The sequence below is a fragment of the Rhipicephalus sanguineus genome, chromosome 7 (assembly GCF_013339695.2).
Source record: "Rhipicephalus sanguineus isolate Rsan-2018 chromosome 7, BIME_Rsan_1.4, whole genome shotgun sequence".
NCBI classification, from domain to species: domain Eukaryota; kingdom Metazoa; phylum Arthropoda; class Arachnida; order Ixodida; family Ixodidae; genus Rhipicephalus; species Rhipicephalus sanguineus.
The window spans coordinates 153,187,555-153,213,474 of record NC_051182.1 but is presented as its reverse complement, the minus strand read 5'-3'; the positions used below and the strand labels follow the sequence as shown (position 1 = coordinate 153,213,474).

Sequence of the window (25,920 nt, the reverse complement as noted above, 5' to 3'; positions counted from 1 at the left end):
CTAGACGGAAGACACGACGCGCGTAGCGTTCCTCTCTGCGTTCCACGACACGAGGTCGGTAGCATGCCCAACGAACGCCAACGGAATGCGATCGGGCAAGTGCTCCGACTTCGCATCGTCTCATGGTCCCCTTTATCAGGAAATGGTGTAATTTTTATTGCCACCGTGTGGTTTAAACCTCTCAGGCGGCCCTGACCGCCAGGAGGAGGTGCTGTTGCGGAGACATTGTTTGGGGGCGGCACACACTTCATCGGTCAAATATGCCTGGCCACAGCATCTCCATGGAGCATTTGGGGATACTTAATATTGTACAACTGAAACATCCGCAGCTACTACCAAGCACTTGTTATGCTCACGCCCTGGGCTGAACCAGATACGACGGCGCTACCTGAAAACAGTGGGCCTTCATTGAACGAGACTTCCGGACTGTGATTCGTGGTGCTACGGGCCCAAGCATAAGGTACTGTTGATGTATATCGCCGAAACAGGCCTCCATTTATATAGGTAGTTATGTGTACCACCAGACAAAGTTTCGAATTTAAAAACTGTGCTGTACTGATTATGACATCAGTTGAAGGTAAATAAAGTGGACTAAAAAGCATCCTTTGCGCCGGTGGTACCCGAACCCACAACCTTCGAATTACGTGTCCGACGCTCTAAGTAGTAATTGAGTAAGGTGTTCCTATTTTCTTTTAACACAAGGCAGGCGTTTTACGCGCCAATTGAGCTACGATAGAGGGCTCTCCCCTGTCCACTTGCTTGGGTATTTATGCGTGTTTAATACCCGGGAGTGTTAGCAAGCTCCACTGGTAGCCAAGGTGGGCAGCTTGTAACACTATTTCTGCACTTCTGCCATTTCAAATATGTGAGGTCAGGTGCCACCTCGTGCAAAGATGACGTGTCAAATGACGTCCTCCGGCAAAAAGAACGTTCCACACTCGCCGCTGTGGCTACGAGGGGCGCTGCCCAAGGCTCCCAGGGATTAAACTGACATGAATACTCAAGAAACTGGACGAAGGAGCGTCCTCCGTCGCAGCTCAATTGGTAGAGTATCGGACGCATAATTCTAAGGTTGTGGGTTCAGATCCCACTGAGGAAAAGGGTGCTTTGTTTCTGCACTTTAATTCCTTTCAATTTATGTGATAATCATTACGCTACAGCGAAAAAAAAAACAAGCAATGTCTTTTATGACTGGCCTGGCTTGTCTGTTGGTTTCATTTGGTTGTGTGTAACAAAGAGACGAGACCCTCGATCAGTTCCCCTTCTCTCGTACTTCCCGGTAAGTGTGGCGTGAACTTAAAAACAGGATCAATCGTTGTCTTGCATATGAGAGAACATATCTTCAACGTGTTCTTCCATGCTTCTGCTACACTACCTCGAATACTCCGCACACTACGATAGTTCGCCGTGGGTAATGCTTTTGCGAACGGTAGCACAAAGTAGTACAGAAAGAATTACGGTGTGACCAGGAAAGATGCCTAGCAGAAATTCACCGATTCGTCACAATTTCTTCCTCCTTCGTAAGCTCGAATCATATGCACTCTCGGGAGAATACAAAAAGATATTCCGTGTAAGCGGGAAGAACATCCAGAAGAATGCGCTCACAGGCAAGCTGGTGTATTTATTGAACAGAGTATCTAAGTTCAGTGCGAACCAAAATGGCGACAACAAGGCAACACAGAATCAACGCCCGTAGATATTTCGCTGCTCCTTTCCTGCCTCCGTTTTGGCCCACGCCGCACTTATTCTCTTCAATGGAAGAAAAAGCCTTAGAACAACTTCGGTACGCATTAACGAAAGGGGGAATGAAGGACTCGTTTTTTCCTCGTTAGACACAACCTTAGTGAGAACCTTAATGAGATCCAAGATGTCTTTCCGTCCCCTTTAATTTCGTCATAATTACTACAAATAACGTCTCCTATACTTTCCTTGGCTTGATTGTCTTTTGGTACGCATTGTATCAGAAGAAAGGATGAAATAACATGTATAGGCAAACAACAAACGCTATGTCGAAATATTGCTTGTGGCATGTTGAAACAGACAATGCAAGAGAACTTCAAGTCGCCGTCATTTACAAACAGAAAGGAGACAAATAAAGATAACCTCGAATCTTGCGATTCATGACTGTCATGATTAAGCTACGCGACGCGTAGTATTCTCACTTGTCGAAGCTGTGGCCGTCGTGCCGGTGCTGTCGGCTGCTGTACCCGTGTCCTCATCCTTCGGGGCCGTTACAATTGTGGAACCCGCATTCGGCAGCCCGTAAGTGAGATCGGTCGCGGCCGTGGTGTCGCCAGAGGCATCCGACTCTGCGCCGGAGTTTTCGAGGAACGCCAGGAAGGTTTGAAGAAGTTGGGCCTATCTGTACCCACAGTGACTGACGGTAGCGCAGGCTAAGAACAAGGCCGAAAGTAAGGCACATTCGACATAACACAGTGCTACGTTGTGTTGTGCCGTGTCGTGTTGTGTCACAACCTAGCGCTGTGTTTCGTCGAGACTGCCTTGCCTTTGTCCTCGTCCTTAGCCTGCGCTACCATCAATAACCATGCAACACCCACAAGCCCAACTTGCCGCCCTCATATCTATCCACAGGTCGGCAATCTCACACAGACTCATATCGAGTCGTGAGTCTAAGTGAGTAACAGTTCGTTGAGTTTGAGTCCGAGTGAGTCCGGTAGACAAAAATTTTTGTGGAGCAACGCCAGGAAGGGTTCAAGAAATTGGGCCTACCTGTAGCCATAGGTAAAAGAACATAGTGTGTGCACGATGGGGCAGGGGGGGGGCGGCCGCCCCCTTTCCCCTTTGTCACCCTAGGAAGGTGCAAACTCTGCCCCATACGTTTAATCAGTCGGACCTGTCCTGTCATTGTTTAAAGATCAGGGTTATGGCCACGCAGGCTTTTCACAATAATGGCGACCAAAGACCTCTGATGTTGCATTCTAATAACTGTTTACTTCTAATCTTTACTTCAGGAAAACCAGAGACTAAAGCTAGGCCATTGTGAGAAGCATCTAATCGCTTCATTTCCTTTTCATCTATTGTGAAGCATGTTGTCCTTTGGTCTCGACCAACGGGAGAGAGGGGGGGGGGGTGCGATAGAACTTTGCCCCCTAACGGGGAACCCTGCGCACGCCCACAGAAATCTCACATGAGTCCACTCACTCAGTCTTATTCTCTATTTTTTCTTTTAATAGAAATTTTAGTACATTTTGTTCTTTTATCTAATTTATCGATTTTGGCCTGCGATACTTAGGTGGTGCAGGCAGGGCATAGTTTTTTTTAAATTTATATTTCATTTACTTTCGCCCAACTCCACTTTAAAGTAAAAAATCAAAGTAAAGTAAAGTCTCACGACTCGACCTGAGTCTGAGACTAATAGTTCAGTGAGTTGGAGTCCAAGTGAGTCCAGTCGAGAAAAATGTCCATGCGTCTAAGTCCGAGTAAATCCTGTTGACGGAAATTTTGTAGAGACTGAGTTCGATGAGCCTTAAGCGCGAAATATATTTCTTGAGTGAGTCCCGCAGTCAGTGAGAACCATATATACTTTGCACTGAGATACAGCCAATTACATTCTCTGATTTTCGTGATGTCAATTATTTTTTTGCAGACTTAACACTGTAAATATCCCCTACATACTGTGAAAGAAAAGAGAGGTAGATGACATGTATATTTACGAGCTGATATCGGTAGGCAATCCAAGATTTACAAATAGACTCCTCCCGCAGTCAGCGACAACCCAAGACATTAAAATGAGGTACAACCAACTAGGTTCTCTCATTTTCATGACGCCATCAGCTTTTGCGTAGTTAACCCCATTAATATCCCCTTACATATTGTGACGGGGAAGAGAGGTAGATAAAATGTAGATTTATGAGGGTATGTCGGCAGAGAGACAAGATGGCTGAAGAGCCCGCGCACAAACGTTTTACACACACTCGCCGTCTGCATCGCTTCTGAGAACATGGCACTGCCCCATGTGCGTATTGCTCCGTAATAATATCTACCCTTGTGTCGCTGGTTTTATGTTCATACGACAGAGAAGTTTAGGGGAAGAGGAAGACTTGAAATGATGAGAAATCGAATTAAAATTCATATTTTTAAGCACGGAACTGAAACGACGGGGACAGGTCAGGGAGTAACACACACGCAGGCGCTAACTTCCAACAACTGTTGAAATTTGAAAGATTGTTGAAAGTTAGCACTTGTGTGTGTGCTACTTACTCCCTGTCCCCATACCTGTGGTTTCAGTTCCGCGCTTAAAAATATGAATATGTCGCACCAACAAGGCCAAATATTCAGCCTTGCGAGTTATAAACAGCGCGGAGCAAGGAAAAGGAGTAGAAGAAGTAGACAGGACTGGCGCTTGTCATGTCTACTCCTATTTGTGTACCGTCCTCGACGCAGTAGTTTCACTATCGTACCAACTAGTTCCCCAATGCATCTGCCTTGCTCAGAAATCGCTGTATCTTGAACGTCCTTGCAAATTGTATAGGAGGTGCTGATGCCAGTGTGTATATCTTAGCTTAAAACAATCGACATTTAATTTCCGATAAGCTAAGCGTGTACAGTAGCAGATGACGAACACATGAACGGAAAAAAGAACTCCAGTTGGCATGGCTTTCTCACGGAGATGAAGGGTGGGTTCAACGAGGCTTTGGGGCTGGCGCTTGTCTGAGTCCTTAGGTTTCCATCGAGTACAGTAAGCAAACGATTTAGAATAAACTTTTCGCAGGCCCTTGTAGCATTCATCATGACTAGCTAGCGCTTGGAAAATATTGTTACCTTGACGATGTGATTGTCTTTTCTTCCACCTTCGACAGCCACCTGACGCGTCTCGCTGCAATTCTCGCAGTCTTCAGAACAGCCGGACTACAATATCATAACCAGGCAATGCGTTCACCTTCGACAACTTTCGTCATTGCTATAGTCAAAACCAAGAAGAATAATCTAGCATTACCTGGTGTGTACACAAATATATATATTTAGAAAAGAAAAACATGCTCCTTATCTGAACGAACTAGAAACATTGTCTCTGATCCCGGTTTCTAGTGCATGCACTACGATGCACATTTATTTCATAGCATACAACTCAAGCTGCAGTAAGCAATGAGAAACAAGAAAAGCGTACATACTTAGTTTCAATATCACGAGAAGCAGGGCGGAGAAGGTGACGAAGGTCACAATGACACCGGCAGCCATTAGCTGCAGCCTTGCCCAATCAAGTTGCCTGATAAGAGAGAGAGAGCACAGATATCCACAGATAAACAGAGATCGACAGCTGAACAGATAAACCAAGAGAAGCTTGTCTATATAAAAAAACGTAGAATATGCGAAAAGAGATTTGAGATATAGAACACAATTTTCGTGCGGAGAGACAGCGATAGAAAATTAACTGCATGAACGTTTAGATAGGTAGAATGATAAAAAAAATATTTCCAATTTGTTCACTGCTGTCTTTTGCTGTTCACAACGTTGGTGAAGGTTGTCATGCACTTGAATCATAGTTGACAGAACATGGAAACAAGGACACAAGAAATGAAGGAACGACAGATGCGCTGTGTTGTGTCCTTTTCCTGTCTCCGTGTTCGTGTGCGCGCTATATTATTTCAACTATGAACAAGTACCAACTAGCGAAATTATCCGTGCTAATGCACTTAAATAGCCATGATATGGTGCACTATATTTTTTTTCTTTTCCAGAATGTTCGAGGAAGAACATAAAAGTTGAATACTTTAGATATTCTTATATTCTGGGAATTGTAGGAATAATTTCTCAAGTTTGTTCACTGGATTCCTGAACGATTCTCAGCGTCGAAAAAATAATGATTGAACACGAGAGTGGGTTATGCTAATATTAGTCATCAATCAATCGATGAATATCTGCGTACAAACACACATGCACACTCAAAAACACATATCTGCGGAGTGTGGGCACGAACCTTAAGGCTTGTTTTACTTACGTCTTTCGATGAAGATCTGCAAGAAATATAACGTTGTTTATCCCGAATAACATTTGAGTGAAATCGGTGTCCCACGACAGCACCGTGACACTTACTACCTTAATAGTGCAGATGAAAAATACGGACTGTTGCGTTCTATAAAGATATAGAGGTTATAAAACCTCACTTCCATCGCACAATGACACCCTAGTTTCAAATGCTTGTGCTTTTCTATGACTGCTGTTGCATCATAACACTGAGAGCTCGCTCGCTCGCTCGCTCGCTCACTCACTCACTCACTCACTCACTCACTCACTCACTCACTCACTCACTCACTCACTCACTCACTCACTCACTCACTCACTCACTCACTCACTCACTCACTCACTCACTCACTCACTCCAGAAATGGTTGCCGGGACGCATGAACGATTGAAGGAATTACTGTAGGACTCAAGCCGTCAATCAATCAATCAATCAATCAATCAATCAATCAATCAATCAATCAATCAATCAATCAATCAATCAATCAATCAATCAATCAATCAATCAATCAATCAATCAATGTATCATGCCACGCGCTGAGCTGTATTCATATAAGGAAGAACGCAATGAGCATGATGACCATAATTTCAGGTCGTGGTACAAGTGGGAAACATCACATCATGTGTGGGGACAGGCACGTACGTACGCAGGCATAGATAGATAGATAGATAGATAGATAGATAGATAGATAGATAGATAGATAGATAGATAGATAGATAGATAGATAGATAGATAGATAGATAGATAGATAGATAGATAGACAGACAGACAGACAGACAGACAGACAGACAGACAGACAGACAGACAGACAGACAGACAGACAGACAGACAGACAGATAGATAGATAGATAGATAGATAGATAGATAGATAGATAGATAGATAGATAGATAGATAGATAGATAGATAGATAGATAGATAGATAGATAGATAGATAGATAGATAGATAGATAGATAGATAGATAGATAGATAGATAGATAGATAGATAAACTCCAAGAAGTCGCCTTTAATATTATTTCATTCCGAGAGAATGTAAACTTAGACGATGAAAATAACACATGTGCGACTCACGGCTCGTGAGACGGGTGGTCACCAATGTCCGGTCCGTTTGCATCACCGACAATAGCGGCAGTCTCAGCCTCTGGACCTTCATTTCCAATATGCTTGTCTTTCCCGCTTAGGAATCGGGCGCTTGTTTGGTTTAGGGCTGTGAATGTAAAATAGAACGAAAGAACAGTTACAAAGGACGTGCTAGAGGGCTTGTAGTGCGTTTCGAGTGAGACCGGTTACCCTTGCGAGACGTCATATCGTGATGCGATTCAATGTATTGCATCATTAGTTGTTTTTGTAAGGCTTAAATACAGTTTGCACAGAATGACCGCCTAGCCTGTACTTCTCTATGCAAGTATAAATAAGCGCTTAGTGATGACAGAAATGCGCTGATTACGCTCGAAGCGTATTTGTGATTTACCCTTCTACAACACACCGAAAATAGGCGCGTCTATTGTTAGAATATCCCTCGAGCGATTGACTGATCGAGCAATCGATCGATCGATCGATCGATCGATCGATCGATCAAACAATCAATCAATCAATCAATCAATCAATCAATCAATCAATCAATCAATCAATCAATCAATCAATCAATCAATCAATCAATCAATCAATAACGCAACATAGGAAAACGCAAGTAAACAATCAAAACGCCGAATGACGTAAGGACCGTGGGATTTTTGTGTGACATGGACACACACGAAAACAAAAACGCCAAAAAAACTCACAGGGTCCCTTATGCTTTCACTTGAGACAACTCGCAGGCGAAAGCCGTCATCTTTTTGTTCTCAATCGATGTATTGATGCTTCCCCACCACTCTTCGAAAGCTTTCTACACCTAACGTGGTTTTGCACTGCCTCTAAAATCGGAGGCACCTCACCTGGTTTTGAATTGCCTTCGTGATCGGAACACCTTTGACCAAGCTACGATGTGTGCTGGCGTCATCATGTGACGTTGCTTCACAAGACATCAGTGACGCCATGATTGCGTCACATTAGCGTCACACAATTTGGCGATCTGCGATGTCATCGTGACGTCATATGGTGACGTCCTCAGCCGATTTTTCGCATCACTCGTCCCGGACGTCGACGCCGGTGGTCGAATTTCTCCTTTGATGAGGCGTGTAAGGCTTTCACCTTAGTGATGCTTGTACAACGGTCAGCACCCGTAGCAGCATAATGCAAGATTGTCTCATTCGTGTTCACCTATTAGAAGTACAAGACGTCCTAACTGAGCGCATGCAAAGCTGCCGTGGGAGCTGTGGGTCTGACATCAGAAGGCGACGAGTATGACTACGTCGAGCTAAAAGCTGCGTTGCTAGTCAGAAATGCATGGAACGTTCTACGTGAAGTTAGTTGAAGATGCAGCGAGAACGACTGGTTGCTTACCCTCGTCTTTCTCTTCTTCTTCCTCTGAATAATCCCAAGGCAAACACCAGGCCTGCTTACAATGGTGATCCTAAGTGATCATCGTAAGAAGGCCCGTTGTTTCCCCAAGGTGGGAAGGGTTAGGTTTGCGCGGGCTCCGGGGAAATGCATTATTTGAATAAGTTTTGAGAATATGCCTTAGTTCCGAATATATACAAGCAATTTCATTCTAATTTGACCGCTCATTCACACCTACATTGGTAAGGATCTTGGGAGAATTTTATAGAGAATTTTTATCTATTCTTTACCTCCAGTTTATAAAGACAGGTTGCTCTACTGAATAAAGTTTGTTCTTCCTGAACCGTGTTCGCAACACTGCGATATCTCACCTTACAGAGGGCCCACACACAGTCAATTTGTGTTCAGCGAATAATCTATACAGAGCGCCCAGGTGGCAGCGGGACTCAATAACAAGCCGTAAGTTCCAACTGTAACTGTTCTGTTGCTCTTACGAATGGAAGTACGATGTTGTTTTTGTTTCGCCTAGAACACTGAATGGGTTTTATTTCAGAACTGTTAGATTGGCCTATGAATTTGACAAGCGTTTCGTCCACAGCGATGATTTCTTTCGGACGAAACCTATTTTGTCACATAGGAGTAGCATATTCGAGGTTGAAGTGCATAGCCGCACGTTTTTTTTTTTTTTTTTTTGTTGTTTAGAAGGTCATTCACCATTGGTTCACAAAAATAGCAGCCCTTGACCTATCGAGAAAATGGGCGCAAGCGAAGCTTCGTGCGTGCGTGTCTAACACAGTACCTTTCTTCCTTTCTTTCTTTATTTCTTTCCTTCTTTCTTTCTTTCTTTCTTTCTTTCTTTCTTTCTTTCTTTCTTTCTTTCTTTCTCTCATCCTTTTTCTTTTTCCCTCTCTCTCTCTCCTTCTCTCTTGCTTTCTATCTTCTTTCTTTCTCCTTTCGTTTCTTTCTCTTTTTCTTTCATTCTCTTTTTCTTTCTTTTCTTCTTTCTATCTCGCATTGTGCAATGCTCCCTCCTAACTTTTCCGTTCCTCCACGCCAGAAATCGGACCTTCATCCACGTGCTCAGCAGCGTAACAATTCATTTGCTACAGGCAACAACGACAATCATGCGGTCAACAATGAAACGTGGCGACGTGAAATGATAAGTCACCGCGACAAAAAAAAAGGCAGCTTCCCACTAGTGGTGCCAAGCCTGAACGAAGAGCGCAGCTAGTTGGCCTTCTTTGTTTCTCTTTATTTTTTCTTTATTTCTTCTCTTTCTTTCTTCCTGTTTTAGTATCTTTTTATGTTTCTTTCTATTTCTTTATTTCTTTTTCTTTATCTCTCTATCTCTTTCTTTCTCTTTCACGCTCTTTCTATCTTTGTGTCTCTTTCTTCCCTTTCTTTCTCTCCCTCTCTGCTTCCTTCTCTTTCTTCGTTTCTCCTCCTACCTCTTCCTGTCTTGCTCGTTGTTTCTTCTATCTCTTTTCATGTCTGTTTCTCTATATCTCTTTCTCTCTTTCTGAAAAATCGTAAATGGCGCCAACGCTTTCACGAGCAGACGACTCGGGCATCCAAGTTCTCTACGTGATCGCGCGATGGCGCTGCGCGACGGCGTCCATACCTTTATGCCGATCAATGATGGCGACGACGCATGACGCGGCCGGACCGGCGCAGCAGACAGGCAAGGGCAGAAAGGGTAGCGCGACGAGAGAGGGGGATTTCCTAGGGACACCCTCCTCCTCCTCCGCTCCCGAGACGGGATCGATAAGGGAACGACGCCATGTTGGCGAGAGGGTGCCGCTCACGGCGTCGTCGCCTTCAATCGATGTTGGCGCAGCAGGGTTACCACCATCAACGACGCTGCAGATCCGCTCAACCCCGCCACCACGGTGAGTGATTGTAAGCCGGGGACACGGGGGAGCATCTAGCCTCCCACCCCTCGCCGCCCCCTGAGAAACAAAAAAGAACAGAGAGGGAAGAAGGTTCGAGTTGTGGTGCGGGTCCCACCAAATCAGCTTCACGGCCCGGAACCTCGGGGTCTTCTTTTTTATCGAGGCCTCCGTTGGGGGTTCTACCCGAAACGTTCTTACTTGTGGAGTTCTGTGACTTCGTTTCACCCCCGTTCCGCCGCCGCACTAGCTGCCCGGGAAAGACTAGTTCGACTTTTGAAATGTCGCTAGAAAGCCTTAGACCTGAATCAACGCGGTCTCAGTTGTTGACGAGGCGAGCGGAACGCTCTTAAATCGGGAAGACTTTTTGCCAAGTGTGTCGTCCTGTTGTGTGAACGACGGAGCAGCGGCCCGTCGCTGTGACCGAGGGTTTGCTTGCTGGATCGTCAAGGAGTGTTTAATCAAAGACGTGCTTGTCACATAACAAGCGAAGCGAGTCGTGAGATTTTTTGGTTCGAGAGGACATTGTTTGTGATGTCGCACGCGGCTTCACTGCCCCAGCGCCACCGGTGGTGGCTCGACAGGCGCAGCGAAAAAGCGGAGCCCGTTATAGGTCACCCGTGAGTCGCGAGCCAAATCTGGTTGTTGCGTCGAGATTTACGGCGTCAGTGATTCGGTGAAAAGTGACAAGGGAAGAACCCGGACACTCGTTTTTCTGCTAATGCGCTCGACAGCGAAGACGACACACTCGAGCCACTCGCAGCTGATTCGAAGGGACTTCAAGGCAAGTGAAGGCGGCCTGTTGCCTTAGCAATGAATGCCGTCTAGTGTTAGCTGTGCCGACAAACGGATTGATGGTTCAGTCGCTCGGAGTGGCATTGGATTCCGAACGTCTGTCTTTTTTTTTTAGTTTTGCGAGAGATAGCTTTTGTTCGGTGGTTGTGATTACAGGCAGTCGTTGTTGACTGCGAAGTCAGGAGGTCCGCGACACTTTTGTTGAATGGCGGTGCTAGACCGCTGCACACTTTCAAGCCTTTAGGGCCGGAATGGCTGATTGGACTACTTGGTGATTCGTGATGCTTGGAATTTATACTTGTGTCCCTGTGTGGTTATGCGCTCGTATTTCAAGTGTCTTTAGGGTCATCTTCAAGCGCATCCTTGCGGTGAATTGACACTTATAGCGCTGACAGTTCTGATGAAGGCCGGTGTGAGCGTTAAATTGTACTGAAACTTGGTTTCGTGGATCAGATGGCAAATGAAAGCTACATCGTGTGAATGTATCGGCTTTTTTTATGGGCATTTGCGTAGGCTCTGAAGTGCTCCCTGTAAGAAGTGCCGGCTAGTCTATTTTCACTTAGCTTTCATCTACCAACTTATCGCGTTCATTTCGGCAGTGTACGAGTCGCCGGAATCGGTGTGTGACGAGCCGCCCGAATATATGCGTCTGTTTCTGACCATACAGGAACCTTTTGAGAACTGCTTCTCATTTGGTGCACTTATACACATATACATTAACCATCCAGATTGGCCGGTGCCAGCTCTTGCGAGCCATTCTACCGTACGGGGTTTTTTAAATACGGACCCAAATTTTAAGTCTTTAAATACGGGCCTAAATCTTAAGCAAGAGTAATCTACGTTTGACGTGATAGCAGCATAGCGAACTCCCATTCCTTACCTAGTTGTGGTATTGGCAGAATTTCCCAAACAATTGGTTTGTACCTGTACACAATGTGCATCCGTGCGTGTCTGTTTTCAGTTAAAGTGGGACATTACCTGACAAAGGGGCTTCACAGCTACATGGTATTGTCTGGAGTATGCTAAAATTATCTCAGTTATGTTGCGTACGAACTTGTTTAACTTCAGGAGCGATTCGGAAGAGAGTGCACGTGCTAAAATATGCACCAATAATTTATTTATTTATTTATACATTTATACATTTATTTATTTATTTATTTATTTATTTATTTATTTATTTATTTATTTATTTATTTATTTATTTATTTGAAAGTGCTGCCAATCTCGTTAGAGATTATAGCAGGGACAGCACATGAAAGCTTATTTTAGTTACACAGATTCATACATGGTTTACATCACAGATTACTGTTAGGTGAGTGCAATAATTATTTAATTTTAATAACAGCAAATTCATCGAAGGGGATATCACTGCATACAGTTATCAAAGACATAAGCTCTATATCTGTAACATGATACAGGCTGAGCACTTGTCAAAAAAACATCGCAGAATCACGACGCAGACGAAAAAGAAAGGACACCACGTTTCTTGCCTCCGTCGTGATTGTGCACTGGTTTTACTTGTACCTGCACGTCCTAGCCTAACACCATCACAAAAAAATTTCTACATTGTAGCAATCACTTCAAGTTCCACTATATTGTACTCATGGTGCTTTAGCTAACTTGCGCCTAGTGTTAAAGAAGAAAGCATCTGCGCTACGCGTGTCAAATTAGCCCAACACTGGTCTGAGCCGTACGCAGCACGTCAGGATATTTTTCCCGGTCCTCCAAGCTCGGTAATTAACAAAGTTTGCCTAATGAACTTTTTATTAGTAGCTCTAGTGAGAAATATTAAGCAAAAAAGTTGTAGCACTTCTTCTGAAGTGTGGCAATTTTTCATCCATGCTAAGATAACTGCCAAAACGATAAGCGGGGTGCCTAATTAATCAGCCTTTAAAATAAAAACTAACAAAAAACATTGAATAGGAAAGCTGTAACGTTTGCTTGGCAGCGTTGTGTTATTTCGTCTATGCTAAGCTAACTGCTCCTTCAATTTTTTCCGGCCTTTCTTTAGACTACACGAAATTATCCTGTATATCGTTGTAATATTTTCAGAATATTACAGGCAAAACTGCAACAATTTCAAAAGTAACCACCTATGGCTAATGATACCACCCCGAAACCGCCAGGGTGAAAGCCGCACACATAATGACAAGTGTCGACATTATTTGCCTGCCTTGAAATTGCATTAAGGAGCTGGAGAAGTCAGCTCAAAAACTCACTGAAATATAGAGATGTTCGAATAACAAGCAGCACAACTGAACCACAAAACGCATTAGAAAGTGCTGCTTAGCTTCTACTTGATACCTAGTTAAAAAGTCGATGCACAGTCGTCCTGAGCAAGTGCTAAAAGAAGATATAACACCAGCAAAAATTAAAAAAAATCTTAATGCATTGCGTTAGTCATGAAGATGCTCCTACCAATTTCATCGTGCATGCAAAAATAGTAGTTCTTCCTCGAGCCCTTTGTGGTCTCTGAACTCTTGCTTGCGACTGCGTTATTCATTATTTCTATGGATGTTCACTAACTTGCAGCGATGGTCTTTTCATTAGTGTATGGATTACCGGATACATTGTTTCTTGAAGATATGCAGTGCAAGTTATGCTTAAAAACATGAAGCGACTAGTGTCCTATCATCCCGCGGTATTGCTCTCGGCGCACGTGTTGATGGTATTTATAGACGCTTGCATGTACTCCTTGCTTTTGGCTCGAGTACTAGTAACATGTCATCTAAAGAAAATAACTTCCGTGAGCTTTTATTCTGTGCGAAAATTGGAGAAAAGGAATACAGAGGTTGTTTTTACCGACACAGGTGCACTATTTGAGCGTGTGTTACATCGGTGAATGTGTGTGCGCGGTCGTGAGCAATATCAAAGAGAACACCCAGTTCGCGTTAAAGCAATAATTACGGGCAATGTGCGGATACGAAGCACGTACTGCGTGGATACTCGTGATGTGCGGTTAGGATATGAGGTACGTTTGATGTACTAGTGATATGCTGATACATATGAACTGCATTTGCCGTACGTCAACGAAGCTGACGGACTGACATACTGAGTACGCATTGACGTACTTATATGCACATGAGTACTGACGGTGCTGAGGCGCATAAGCTGAAGTACATTTCCGTTGGAATATTTAGTGTCATGACCACATCTGTGCTTGGCAACAGCGTTTCGTTCCTATGGCATCTTGAAGCTAATTTCAAAGTTCCATTTCATATTACGCACGACTGTGGATGAATGTTTAGCGTGTTGAGGAGCATCTCAACCAGGTCAAGTTCGTAGGCCAGTAAGGTTTAGCGCGACGTCTCCATTGTAAGCTTTAAAGCTACTCGATGCTCCTACGCTTCTTCGCAAACAAGTATGGGTTTGTGTCCATTCCACCGTGCTTTGCTGTATACAAAGGCAGGCTGAACAAAAATAATTAGCGCGAGAAATGACTTTATTTGGAGTGATTCTACTAGCTCTCAGCTAGTGGCCTGTTGTAATTTGTTTGGATTGTATTGTTTTGGTCGAAGTGACTCAGGAAAAGCCTGCAAAAAATCTGTCTTGAGATAACGAAATTTCCCACCAGATGTTCTGGCATCAAGGAAAAATAAGGAGAATTTTTGACGGTATCTGCAGAATCGAAGCAGCAATTCTCTTTCTCTATGTGATTTTAATCGAAAATCTGGCGAAAGCCAGTGTCCAGTTTTTCTTTTTCGTAAGTCTTCCTCGGCCACTTGATTTTTATCAAAGCATTGTCCTAAAGTATGTAACATATTGCTTAGAAAATAGCAGAACATCGCGTCAGGGACTGCAAGCATAGCAGAGATTCGCAAAAAACTTGATGCCTGGTGTATTTAGCAATGGTGAATGAGCTATAAATGCGGATGGACCAATGCTTCGACCAGAAGCTTTACCTTCGTCAGAGAAGCTACTGCTTTACTTAGCACTTATGACACCTGCATAGCTCCCTCCCCTGTGTCTTCAAGAGTGGTACGAGAAATTTCAATTTAATAAACAATTAGATCGGGCTACTTGGTAAAGAACCATCTTTTGCAGAAAGCGCAAACCTAAACATCGACAAACACTCTGTGTGTCGTCCTTCTTGTGTATGTCGGTGTTCAGTCTTGCGCTCCCTACAAAGATCGTGAAAGTTCACACACACTGCATGCGTCCGAGTCTGTATATTTGAGATAAATAATTGACGCTGCAGTTTCCAAATGAAATTTCCCAAGAAAATCAGAACAATGTATAGCATGACCTACAAACCTTACTAGAGGGTATCTACGCTGTCTTTTCCTGACTTTCTGAAGTTTGCAGATCGATTTCGAAATGTTTTCGCGTCTGTGCTCTGCAAATTTCGGAAAAGGGTAGGAGCCTCTTCAAGCTGCTAATATATCAATGTTTTGCACTTCTCCTTGCATTTTCTTTCCGCAATTTCTGTAAGGAAAATACTGAACAAAGTTGAATTTGAATACAAAATTTCATTAGAAACAATAATGTCCTCGTACACTTTTCAATAACAACGAGCCAGGAGACAGATCTCGCAATTTCGTCAGCCCTGTGGCTATACTTTTAGAATAACATTAAACGTGATTGGTTCGTACTTACTGCTTACTCTTCCTGGTGAATTTTCGCGCTTGTGTTTGTATGTGCGCGTACGTAAATGCACATAAAAATGTGAAAACATTTCTTGTGGGGCCGGGGGGGGGGGCGGCAGAGAATACTGAAGCCTTTAAAACCCCTTCTGGCAACAGCAAGGCCACTCGTCATAAAAGCCATTTAACTATGCGTCCAGTAACAACCGTCTTAAGACCATTTCACATGACGTAAAACAAAGCGATTTTCAGACTGCGAATCCGCTCCTAGCGAAAAAACGGCCGATCGCTCTTGCCCTAAGGGTCAGCGGCGAGCGACCACCATGTCGGAAATTTTTTTCGTTCGGTTCATGCGAAGGAGCGATCATTTAGTCTGGACCCGTCGAAACTGCGCCGAGCCGGCCGAGCCGGTCGAGCCGTCCAGATTGCTTCGAAGAGTTTGTTTTGGTTATTGCTGCTGCTGGGCACTTCTAAATGAATTTATATTGGAAAATGTTCTTAAATGACAAAATACGCGTGCTCTTCGCCGCCGTTCATGGAAACCTAATATCACAACGCGAGGACTTTTACATTGCACTTGAATAAAAAATTATGGAATGTCTGCCGCAAAGAATGGGAGCTGGCAACCTTACGCGCCGCGACAGTCGCAGAGCGAAAATCGCAGCCCACGTGAAACGATGCCGCCATTAGCAGCGGTTGCGAACAGAGCAAGTTGAGAGAACGGAACTAAAATTTCGGTGCAATCGCTTAATGTGAAACTATATTTACTATATATGCTACCTTTAGGTTGCACAGTTGCGCCTAGGTCTGGCTAGCAACCACAGGTATGCGGCGAAGCAGCACTCCATTTTCGCGGGTGACATGGATAGCGTGTCGCCGATAGATATGGTCGGCGTGTCGAAGACCGCTGATTAACTTGACTGTCGATGGCTAGTGTCAATCGAGTTCGCTGCAGCGGCGTCTTCGATAAATACAAGAATTGGCCCAAACGTCAACTTCTCCGCTACGCATTGTCGATAGTGGCGTCGGGAAGGCAGATACGCAACCTAAGGTAGCATATGCAGTACCGCTGGGTGAAACAGCGTCTAGGAACATTGCGTTTTCCTAGACATGACTTGAGGACGGCGGTCCGATAATTCTTGGATATTGTAAAGGGGTGCTCTTCCCAGAAACTTTCTAGTTTTTTTTTCTTCCACTGCTAACGTTCACCATTTGCTCGGTGGTCATTTGCAGGCCTGGTGGGCTGCCGCAGCACAGCAGGGGGGCATGGGCAGCAGCGGCCGCGCTGCGCGGCGGGCTGTCCCTAGCCATCGTCGCCGCCGCCTGCGTGTCTGAGCGCCCATGGAGGGCAAGGAGACGCCGCCGGACGACAGCTGCAAGGAGCCCGTGCTGGCCAAGATGGAGGCACTCGTGCGAGAGATGCAGCACCCGGACACGGGCGTGCCCGTGCGAAGCCAAAAGCTCTTCCTCACCTCCATACCCAGCGCGTTCCTCGGTACGCATCCCCTTTCACACCCCACTCCAATAACTCACTACACTACACTACACTACACTACACTGCTCGACGCCTCAACGCTGCACAACTCTGCAATGCACTACACCACACACCACTCCACATCACGCTACGCTACACTACACTGCACTAACTCACTGGCCCAACTACTCTTAAAAAAGACATAGCCCGTTTAGGCAACGCTAACGACAGCACGGGCGAAAACACCTGTGCCTTCACGAGACAGTCATTAAATGAATCAAAACGTGTTGTTGGGCTAGTTGGCTCATACTGTGGAAAATGTTGACAAGTGAACGCAAGGTTAAGAAACAAGCAGGACAGGAAAGAGCGTCAATACAATAAATGTTTTGGCATTCTCAGCCAATCGCATTGCCCCCACCCCTTCCCCCTCCACACCTATTTAAGCTTTCTGCACTTAACGTGGCGTTTTATTGCCTCCAAGACCGGCCCACCTTCGACCACGCAATGATGTGCTGTGATAGCTTCATTCATTACGTCTCTGATGACGTCATGTGGCGCAATTTCGGCGCCGCTCGTGTTGTCACGCTGGATGCCGGTTTTTTCGTCTCATGAGACGTACAAGGGCTTCGACTTAGCAATTCACTCACCCTCTCAAAGGCGTTCTGTCAAGATGACTCATTACCTCACCTATGCTTCCGATCCCTCACCGGGAATGACTCATTTCTTCACTTATCCGTCGACTCGATCACCGGCACAAATATTCACTCGCCCGCTCATTCCCATTAGCTAAAACACGATTATTGTCTCTCATTCGTGGGCTCACTCAATCACACAATTATTCCTCTCGGCTACATGCTCACGTTTGCTCAAATTTTATGTCCCTATTTCATTGGCTCACTCGCTCATTTACTCAGGCTTTTCGCATTCACTAACTCCGTCCCACATATAGTGACTCTCTCACTGGCCCTACAACTCACTCGTCCGCTGACTGACCATTCCTTTTCTTGCAGGCTATGACGTTGTCGAATGGCTCACGGATAACCTGGACATTGAGGACCAGAGTAAGGGACTCGGCGTCAAGCGCCTCTCTTTCATATTTTCTCCTTGCACAATCGAAAACAAAAACAAAACAAAAAAAGAAACGCTATCCACACTTCGGGTGACCTTAGCCGCTTTCTAATGGCGACTACCAAGCCGTCGACAGCGATACTGGGATTGATGAGGCTGTTGCTCTCAAATGCTGCGGAATAAGCTTAAATCAAGCGCAACGCTTCTAAAAGGCGGAGAATATTGTTATGAGACTTACGCGGCGTCGCTGACTGATGTAAGTAAAATGAAGGAACAACGAGAACACTGTCTGCACTATTCGTTGTCCTCATCTGCTTCGCACCTATAGTTGTTTGCATAAGTGCGTGTGACCAACTAGCTGAAACTATAGCGCTGCTTAAGAACGAGAAAGGTGGCGGTTACGTATCGGCAAGGGTACGACGCCTCGATGCACGTTCCCTAAGGCGCAGAGGAGAGGAAGAATGCGGAGAAAGAAGCTAAAGAAAGAAGCTAAAGAAAGAAACGCCAAGCTCTTGCTTTTCTGGTTTGTTGCATGGAGCCAGCTATTGCATCTTCCTTTCGGCCTACACGCGCGTAATGAAGTAAAAAAAGGAGAGAAAAGCTGCACGTATACGCAGATCCCGTGGCAGCCGAGGCCCTTCACCTGGCCAACCTGCTGTGCCAGTACGGCTACTTCTTTCCGGTCAGCGACAACGCCAAGACGTTCGCCATCAGGGATGACAGCACTCTGTACAGGTTCCAGGTCAGTTTGCATGTTTGCTTCCCGTGCTGCGAGTACCTATTACTCCGTTCCATACATCGGGTACACCGCTATGAAAGCAAGCGAGATTTATTGCAGTAGATGCGTTTACACCAAGAAATACTTAAATGATTGTACCACCTATTATGTGATTCATTTCTTCGTGTTTAGACTTAGTAATAAACGAAGACGCCTTGTGCCTTAGAATTAAAACAAACCAAGTTATCTATACGGTTTCCAATAGGTTGTTCTGGATAGCTTAACGTCCATCACTTTTCTTACCATGGCCTCCACGACTAGTTCCGATAGCGCGCAGCCGGAACCAATCACGGAGGCCCCGTTTACAACGACGCAATCCAAGCGCGAGAGGCACGCACTTACACGTATTGATGACTGAACTCCTTTCATAGCTTCGACAGCGTTGCACCTGGTGAATGAAACGAGGTATATAGGCATCACAGAGAGGGTTAGAGGGAACTGGTGAAAGCTTTATCACAACTGGCGACGGGGGCATTCTGACAGCAATTGCTGCTAGATGCTGGTCATGTTCACATTTACATATTTCATATTACATACATCTGGTCCTCAATGGCGTTGCCAAGAGTTCTTTTACTGGGGGTAACTCACCCATTAAGTGGCAAGGGGGGGGAGGAGACAGGCGAGAAATGAGGAGGGCCTGCCCCACCAATGCCCCCTTTGCCACCTCTTGACACCGCCTCTGCTGGTTTTGTTAGCATTGCTCCCGCTTAGCAGTTAAACCTGAGGGGACGTATGTGTTTCCTTCAGATGATGACCTATAGATAAATCTCTGAAATGACGCTGTCGCCATTATTTGTGCAACGCGTGCTGCGCTCACGGATGACCATGCCTACAGTTTTGGACACCGCTCTATTTGCTACAGACTCCTTACTTCTGGCCTTCCCGATACCAGCCCGACAACACCGATTACGGTAAGTACCGACACTGCACGTTCGATGTGTCGCGTTTTACCTGTAGTAATGGGCGGGCTTCAATAAATTTACTTTCGGCTCTTATGTTGCATGAACATGGCTTCAAAATAAATACGGCGCTACAGGAAGCTTTAGGACACATTAGGTTATATCAGAACGTTCTTATTCTAATTAAAATCTGTAATGCTACAGATACCCAATAACAGCTTTTCAGTGAGCGACTGCATTCTATTCCAGTTTGTATATTTCGTTGCCGTCAGATTTTGTTTATTTATTATATATCATCGCAATGACCATATGCGTGAGTACTGATGTTGCATACAACTGCTAAACTGTTCCTCTATTTTGTACAGCTATCTACCTGTGTAAACGGGCGCTCAAAAACAAGCCCAAGTATGCCCTCGAGGAGTACGAACAGGTGAGCATGCAATGGGCATTTTGTTTTGCGTCGACATTTCTGAGATTGCGGTGTCCCTTCGTGACTTACGGTATCATAAACGCCACAAAAATAATTGTGTCATTGTTTATAACCATGTGCATCGTTATACGACATCATAGTACATAAGAAACTAAGATAAAGTTAAGCTGAGAAGCATTCGATTTGCTAACCTGGTCTGCGGAGGTGAATAAAGTGACCAAAATGGATAATTAAGACAAACAAGAGAAATTATAAGAACAAGAGAACAAGATATGATAAGAACAAGAGAACGGGAAATTATAAGAACCATAAGAGATGGTACTAGATCCAACACTCGGTGTTTCGTGCGCGCCTATTAAGTGGCAGTTGAAGAGGGGAAGAGACAGGAGGAGCGTTGTTTGCAGCAGGTGGATCTAGCCTTGCAAGGATTGCTGGCAACTGATCCGAGCGAGCGGCACCTACGAAATGCAGCAGCGCTCATTACAATGAGTAGCAACTCGTCGCGCGTCATCCAAAGTGCATCAACCCAAACTGTTCACCATTCACAATCCAAGCCATTATAACATAAGAACCTTACCGGATGAGCCGAAGCACCTCTCTCCTAAATATTCAGTGTCCTCGCCGGAACTAAAATGTCACTTGCACTCTAGTGTAAGGTCATCGTGGGTTTTAGTATACCTTGATATTATACGATGTGTGTCCAATTCTGAACATCCTCGTAGGTAATGTTAAATGTCACCACGGGCATTTGAATAAATGAACAAATTTATTTGGGCATAACACATACAGGGTTTGCCCGTGAAGTAAGGCAAACGGAGGGCTTAAACCTCGTGACTAAGCCTTATCTCGCTGGGGCAGAAAAGACAGCGGATTTGAAAGTCACAATTTAACTAGAACACAGTCAATCCACCAGAACATAATCACTAGTGCAGTAAGAACACAATCAATAATCACTAATATTAAGATGATAAAGTTTTATTTCGTACCTCCATGATGGTGTCTGCCTTGATCCTGCGCGGATGCGGTGAAAAGAAGTGGCCTAAGCCCTTTAGGTCCCTTAAGCGCAAAGTGTTAAGGCGGTTGAGACAACACATTTGGTCACGTCGTTACATTCTTTCATCTGCCCTCTAGTCCCTTGCATACTGCGTCCTGATTATGCACAAATCTCCTATTCCGCTTATTTATCTGATCCGTGTTCTTTTAGGAGGCCCTGCAGAGGCTCAAGAAGCTGCTTTACCACAAGTGGGAGTTCATCTGCATGCAAGCCCAAGAACAGGCGGCGTGAGTATTCACTCTTTCATGTGTGCAATGAGAACGCGAGCCTTGAACGGGGAAGAAAGTTAGATAGTACATAAAAGCGCTTGAAAGGACAAGGAAAACATGAAGACCACAACACAAGCGCTGTTATTTCCTTTGTCCTTGTCCTTTCAAGCGCTTTGATGTTACTATGTCACACCAACAAGGCCGAACGTAAGCGTTGGTAAATAAAGTAAGAGTTTAAATGAGCTACGACTGATAACGAACTTGTTTGAGAACTCTATTTTCGTTAATTTCGCCATCACAGGTTCATAACTATGAGCGCAAGTTTCATTCCTGAATTTTACACCGGAACCTTGGCGCCGGAGCGTGAGTGTGACACCACAGATTTCAAATCCTTGTTTTCGTCAATGCAGAGGTTCGAACTTGCTGGTGTGACGTAGTGACAATGCGAATCGCTTGAGTGGACAACGACAACAGAGGAATACAAGAACGTGTTGTGTTCAACACGACACACGACAACATATTGTCGTGTTGTCGACAACAGGGCACCTCCTTGATCCGACATTGGGTCTGGGCAGATAAGTGGGGTCGAGTGTCCTCTTGTGCTCTGTATCCCATGGGAAAAAAATTTCGGAGGGGGGCACGGGTCCGGCGTTCCTCTCCCTGGCTACGCCACTGGTGCAGTGTGTGTGTATGTGTGTGTGTGTGTGTGTGTGTGTGTGTGTGTGTGTGTGTGTGTGTGTGTGTGTGTGTGTGTGTGTGAGAGAGAGAGAGAGAGAGGAGGGGAGGTGGTCGAATACATTGTGCTGACAGGCTACTACTAACACAAGCCCTACCCCTCACCTTTTCTGGCTGTCGAGAAGCATGACAGAGCCAACCCAGCCCAGTGTTGCTCTGACGTAACAGTATGGGAAAGTCCCGAAATATTTCTTAAATGGATGTGCCCATGATAAGAAACGATTTACCCACTGCACCTTCTCTTCTACGCAGCTTGGCTAAAGAGCGGAAGAAAACGGACAAGCTGATCTTACAAAGTCAAGAACGGGCCTACTGGAGAATTCACCGGCCGCCGGTAATCTCACTGTTCTCTTGTTCGCGCCTTCTAGAACGCTAGGAGCAAGAGATAAAGCCGCACTGCTTGAAATTTACAGCTCGAATGACAAGAGGTCGAATTTTAGGTATTACATAGGCCTGGTAGCATTGTTGACAATGATGTGAAAGTGAGATACGAGCGGTGATACTCCACTTTCGTTTTTCTATCACGTATATGCACCGGGTAACGTCACGCTTGGGCACGTGACTATGTCTAGATGATATATAACTAAACTAAAAATTACCACGCCGGGTAAGTGCGTATGCAACGCTCTGCCGGTATACCTTCGCAGATTCCTTGCGAGGCATTAACTACTCATTTTTCTCATAATTATTATTCCGATACTGAAAAAGGTATCCGGCCATTTCAAGTTTAGTTAGAGTTAACTCTTTTTATCTTGAAAACGTCGTGACAGTGTGAAACTGCCCATGTTCACTCGTAAAGGGCTGCGTATATACGGGAAGATGGCAAGTTGGGCCAGTTGGTTAAGGTTCATCTTTGATGGACGTAAAACCCCATATATTATTATCAACGTTCATGTTTGAAAACATATACGTTCATGTTCGAAGATATACGGGCCCCAGGCTTCGTAAGTGACCTCTTGCTAAAAAAAACGATCATACAGAAACCTTTTGAATAGCAAAAATACGTGGCCGAGAAGCTTAATAAGTGGGCGCAACAAAATATTCGAGTCCAAGCTAGATTTATTAACGTTCGTTTATTTTGGTGAAAACATCGAAGAACGCCGACTAAGGAGAAAATATATCCACTGACGGTTACTTTCTTTTTTAGCGACATCCGTAATTCACGCTACATTGTACTTTGTTGTATTGCTGCTTTCTGCAGCCCGGATGTACGAGCTGCCTAGAGAAGAGCCCTGTGCCTAACAAGAGAGGCCCGCCGAAGAAGAAGACGAAAGACGATTTGAAACGAGAGGTAATGCCCGCATTTAGCCTGTGTCTTTCGACACCAGCCCACATCATGTCGAAATGACCAGTACAAACTGTGCTTTTCATCAATCTGTTGAAAAGGGTATAGCTTTGCAGGCATCATAGAAGGTGAAACAATAATACTATTCCAAAATATAATAAAGGAAACGCGCTTGAAGCAGCTCATTCATTGTCAAAATGATGAGACCTAGTTTCGCTTAATTTATTAAACTTACACATAACATTTACGAGATTCATGAGTCCAACAAAAATAAAGGGAAAACAAGAAAATCGAGCACCGACATGCAAGGAGATTAGATAGCCGGCTTGCGTAAATCAGACCAATATAACAAATTACTGCCAGTTAAGTTCTCGCTTAAATAAAGTTGTTACTTTTATTGTGCAGGCTGTTCTTGAGATTACCGACTCGCCATGGATAGCTCTAATTGATGACTGATTAGCTGCTTACAGAAGCATTCTGTTAGGAGGCACTGTTCAGACGCTTGTATCAAATGCAACGTATGAACCGTTCGTACACAACCGTAGCTAACAATTTGCTATTTATGGGCACCCTATTCGTCAAAAGATTGTTTTTGAAGGTATGCAACACTTATTTCTTGCAGATTGAAATTCTCAAGAGGAACCTTGCTCGGTCGCGGACTAAAGTGTCACAGATCCTCACGAGGTATGTTTGCAACAAATATGCCATCCTAATTTAGCCCCAGCCATTATAATCCACAACAAGACTTATAGGGCAGTCAGCTCTGGCTAGTACTTCCCCATTACTTCCATCCGAATATATAGAAATTGCGTTGTTTTCAGCGTTGTTTCAGCGTTGTTTCAGCACATTGTTGTTTCAGCACATTGTTTCAGCGTTTGTAAGCGCTTTCGCGGACATTTCACATTTTCTGAATGACTAGACAATATTCTACTGAAAAAAAATTATGTGAAGTTGAATTAACAAACAGAAGTCCCAAAGACCTCTTCCCGAGGGCTCTCTGTAATTCTGATACCGGCAAAACCTACCTTAAAATGACTCAGTTAAGAAAGGAAAATTGGCAACCACTAAGCAGCTGACTCTTTGTTTTTGAGGAATCTGTAAAAAATTTCTCGTGGCTTCGCGCTACAAAAGAATGGTTGTCGATTGCGCTTTTTTTAACCATTTTGCCACCTTGCGAGTTTCGGGAGAGCTTATTTGCGATATTCTGTGTCCATGCGCTTTGAGTTATCGATTATGTCGCCCTAGCGCTGAGAATTGCCAGCGTCCTGGTTAGCTCAATTGATAGAGCGACCGCCCCGGAGGGGTGTTCGTGACGGGTTCGATCCCCGGACTAGGTAGAATTTTTCGGCAACTAAGAAGCATTTTTCTGAGGAATCCGTATTACTTTCCTTGTGGCTTAGTGCTACATACGAGTGTTGTCAATTTCCTTTTTTCAACCCTTCTGTCACCAGGCGGGTCGGCCCAGAACCTATTTGCAAATGACTCAGTTTTGGACAAATAAGTCAGATGCGCACAGAGTTCCCAAACGTGTACCTCGTAAGTGGCACACCTCGCGTACTTGTTATGTCCTCATTATTAAAGTTTAATGATCAAGCCTCAATTGGTCTAATAGAATGTGAACTATTGAGCGTGTTCTGCTTAACATGAGTGAGCATGCCTTTGACGGTTTCCCGACGCCGCCTCGCTCCTGTGGGCTGCTGCATAGTACTGACGACCGTGACGATTGCTCTCTAGGTGTGAGCAGTACCAGTGCTTCGATAGCTTCATCGTCCCGCCGTACCCCGGGAACCCTTGGATCACGGACGACCCCACGCTATGGGCCCTCGAGAGCAGCACGTAAGTCGACCGAAATAGAAGCTCGGTACTCTGTCTGCAGAAGACTTGGTCGTGTTCGTTCTGCGTTATGGTAAAACCAGCATAAAACGGTTCTGCGAGTAACGCACATTTTTCTACGTGATCTAGAAGAAAAGTTGTAGTTATGCCACAGAGAGGAGAGAAAGATAGCTCCTTATTCAAGTCTAGATATTTCTGGCGAGGTATATAAGGCGCCTGCGTAGTACTCTGGTAGGTGAAGGAGATTGAGGACAGAAGGGCCTCAAGAGAAGGGGACAGGAAAGGAAGAAAAAAAAAAGGATGAACCTGGTCGGGGTATGTCCAAGCGCTATGCTAAACGTAATGGTTGTAATGTGAGTCAGCTTAGCATGAGCCCCGATGAGGATCATTGTAACGAGCAGTGAAAATGGAACGACAGCATAATGTAGAGGTGCGCAGGTGCTGAACTAGCAAACTAGTAAGTTTGTA

The 25,920-nt window shown here is 44.8% G+C and overlaps 1 protein-coding gene across 2 annotated transcripts in view; it reads left to right on the top strand.

Moving 5' to 3' along the window:
- The first annotated feature begins 10,101 nt into the window (after positions 1-10,101).
- The window catches only part of LOC119400281 (regulator of G-protein signaling 7), a 30,886-nt gene continuing 15,067 nt past the window's right edge, over positions 10,102-25,920 (top strand). Inside the window, exons 1-11 of one of the 2 annotated variants that reach the window (XM_037667303.2) lie at positions 10,102-10,309; positions 16,921-17,182; positions 18,172-18,222; positions 18,847-18,971; positions 19,870-19,918; positions 20,272-20,336; positions 21,541-21,617; positions 22,587-22,668; positions 23,536-23,625; positions 24,242-24,303; positions 25,354-25,455. In XM_037667303.2, the coding sequence (XP_037523231.1) occupies positions 17,029-17,182; positions 18,172-18,222; positions 18,847-18,971; positions 19,870-19,918; positions 20,272-20,336; positions 21,541-21,617; positions 22,587-22,668; positions 23,536-23,625; positions 24,242-24,303; positions 25,354-25,455 (857 nt within the window). In that variant the 5' untranslated portion in view covers positions 10,102-10,309; positions 16,921-17,028. The remainder of the gene's footprint in view (positions 10,310-16,920; positions 17,183-18,171; positions 18,223-18,846; positions 18,972-19,869; positions 19,919-20,271; positions 20,337-21,540; positions 21,618-22,586; positions 22,669-23,535; positions 23,626-24,241; positions 24,304-25,353; positions 25,456-25,920) is intronic. The other variant, XM_037667304.2, reaches the window with a different exon arrangement.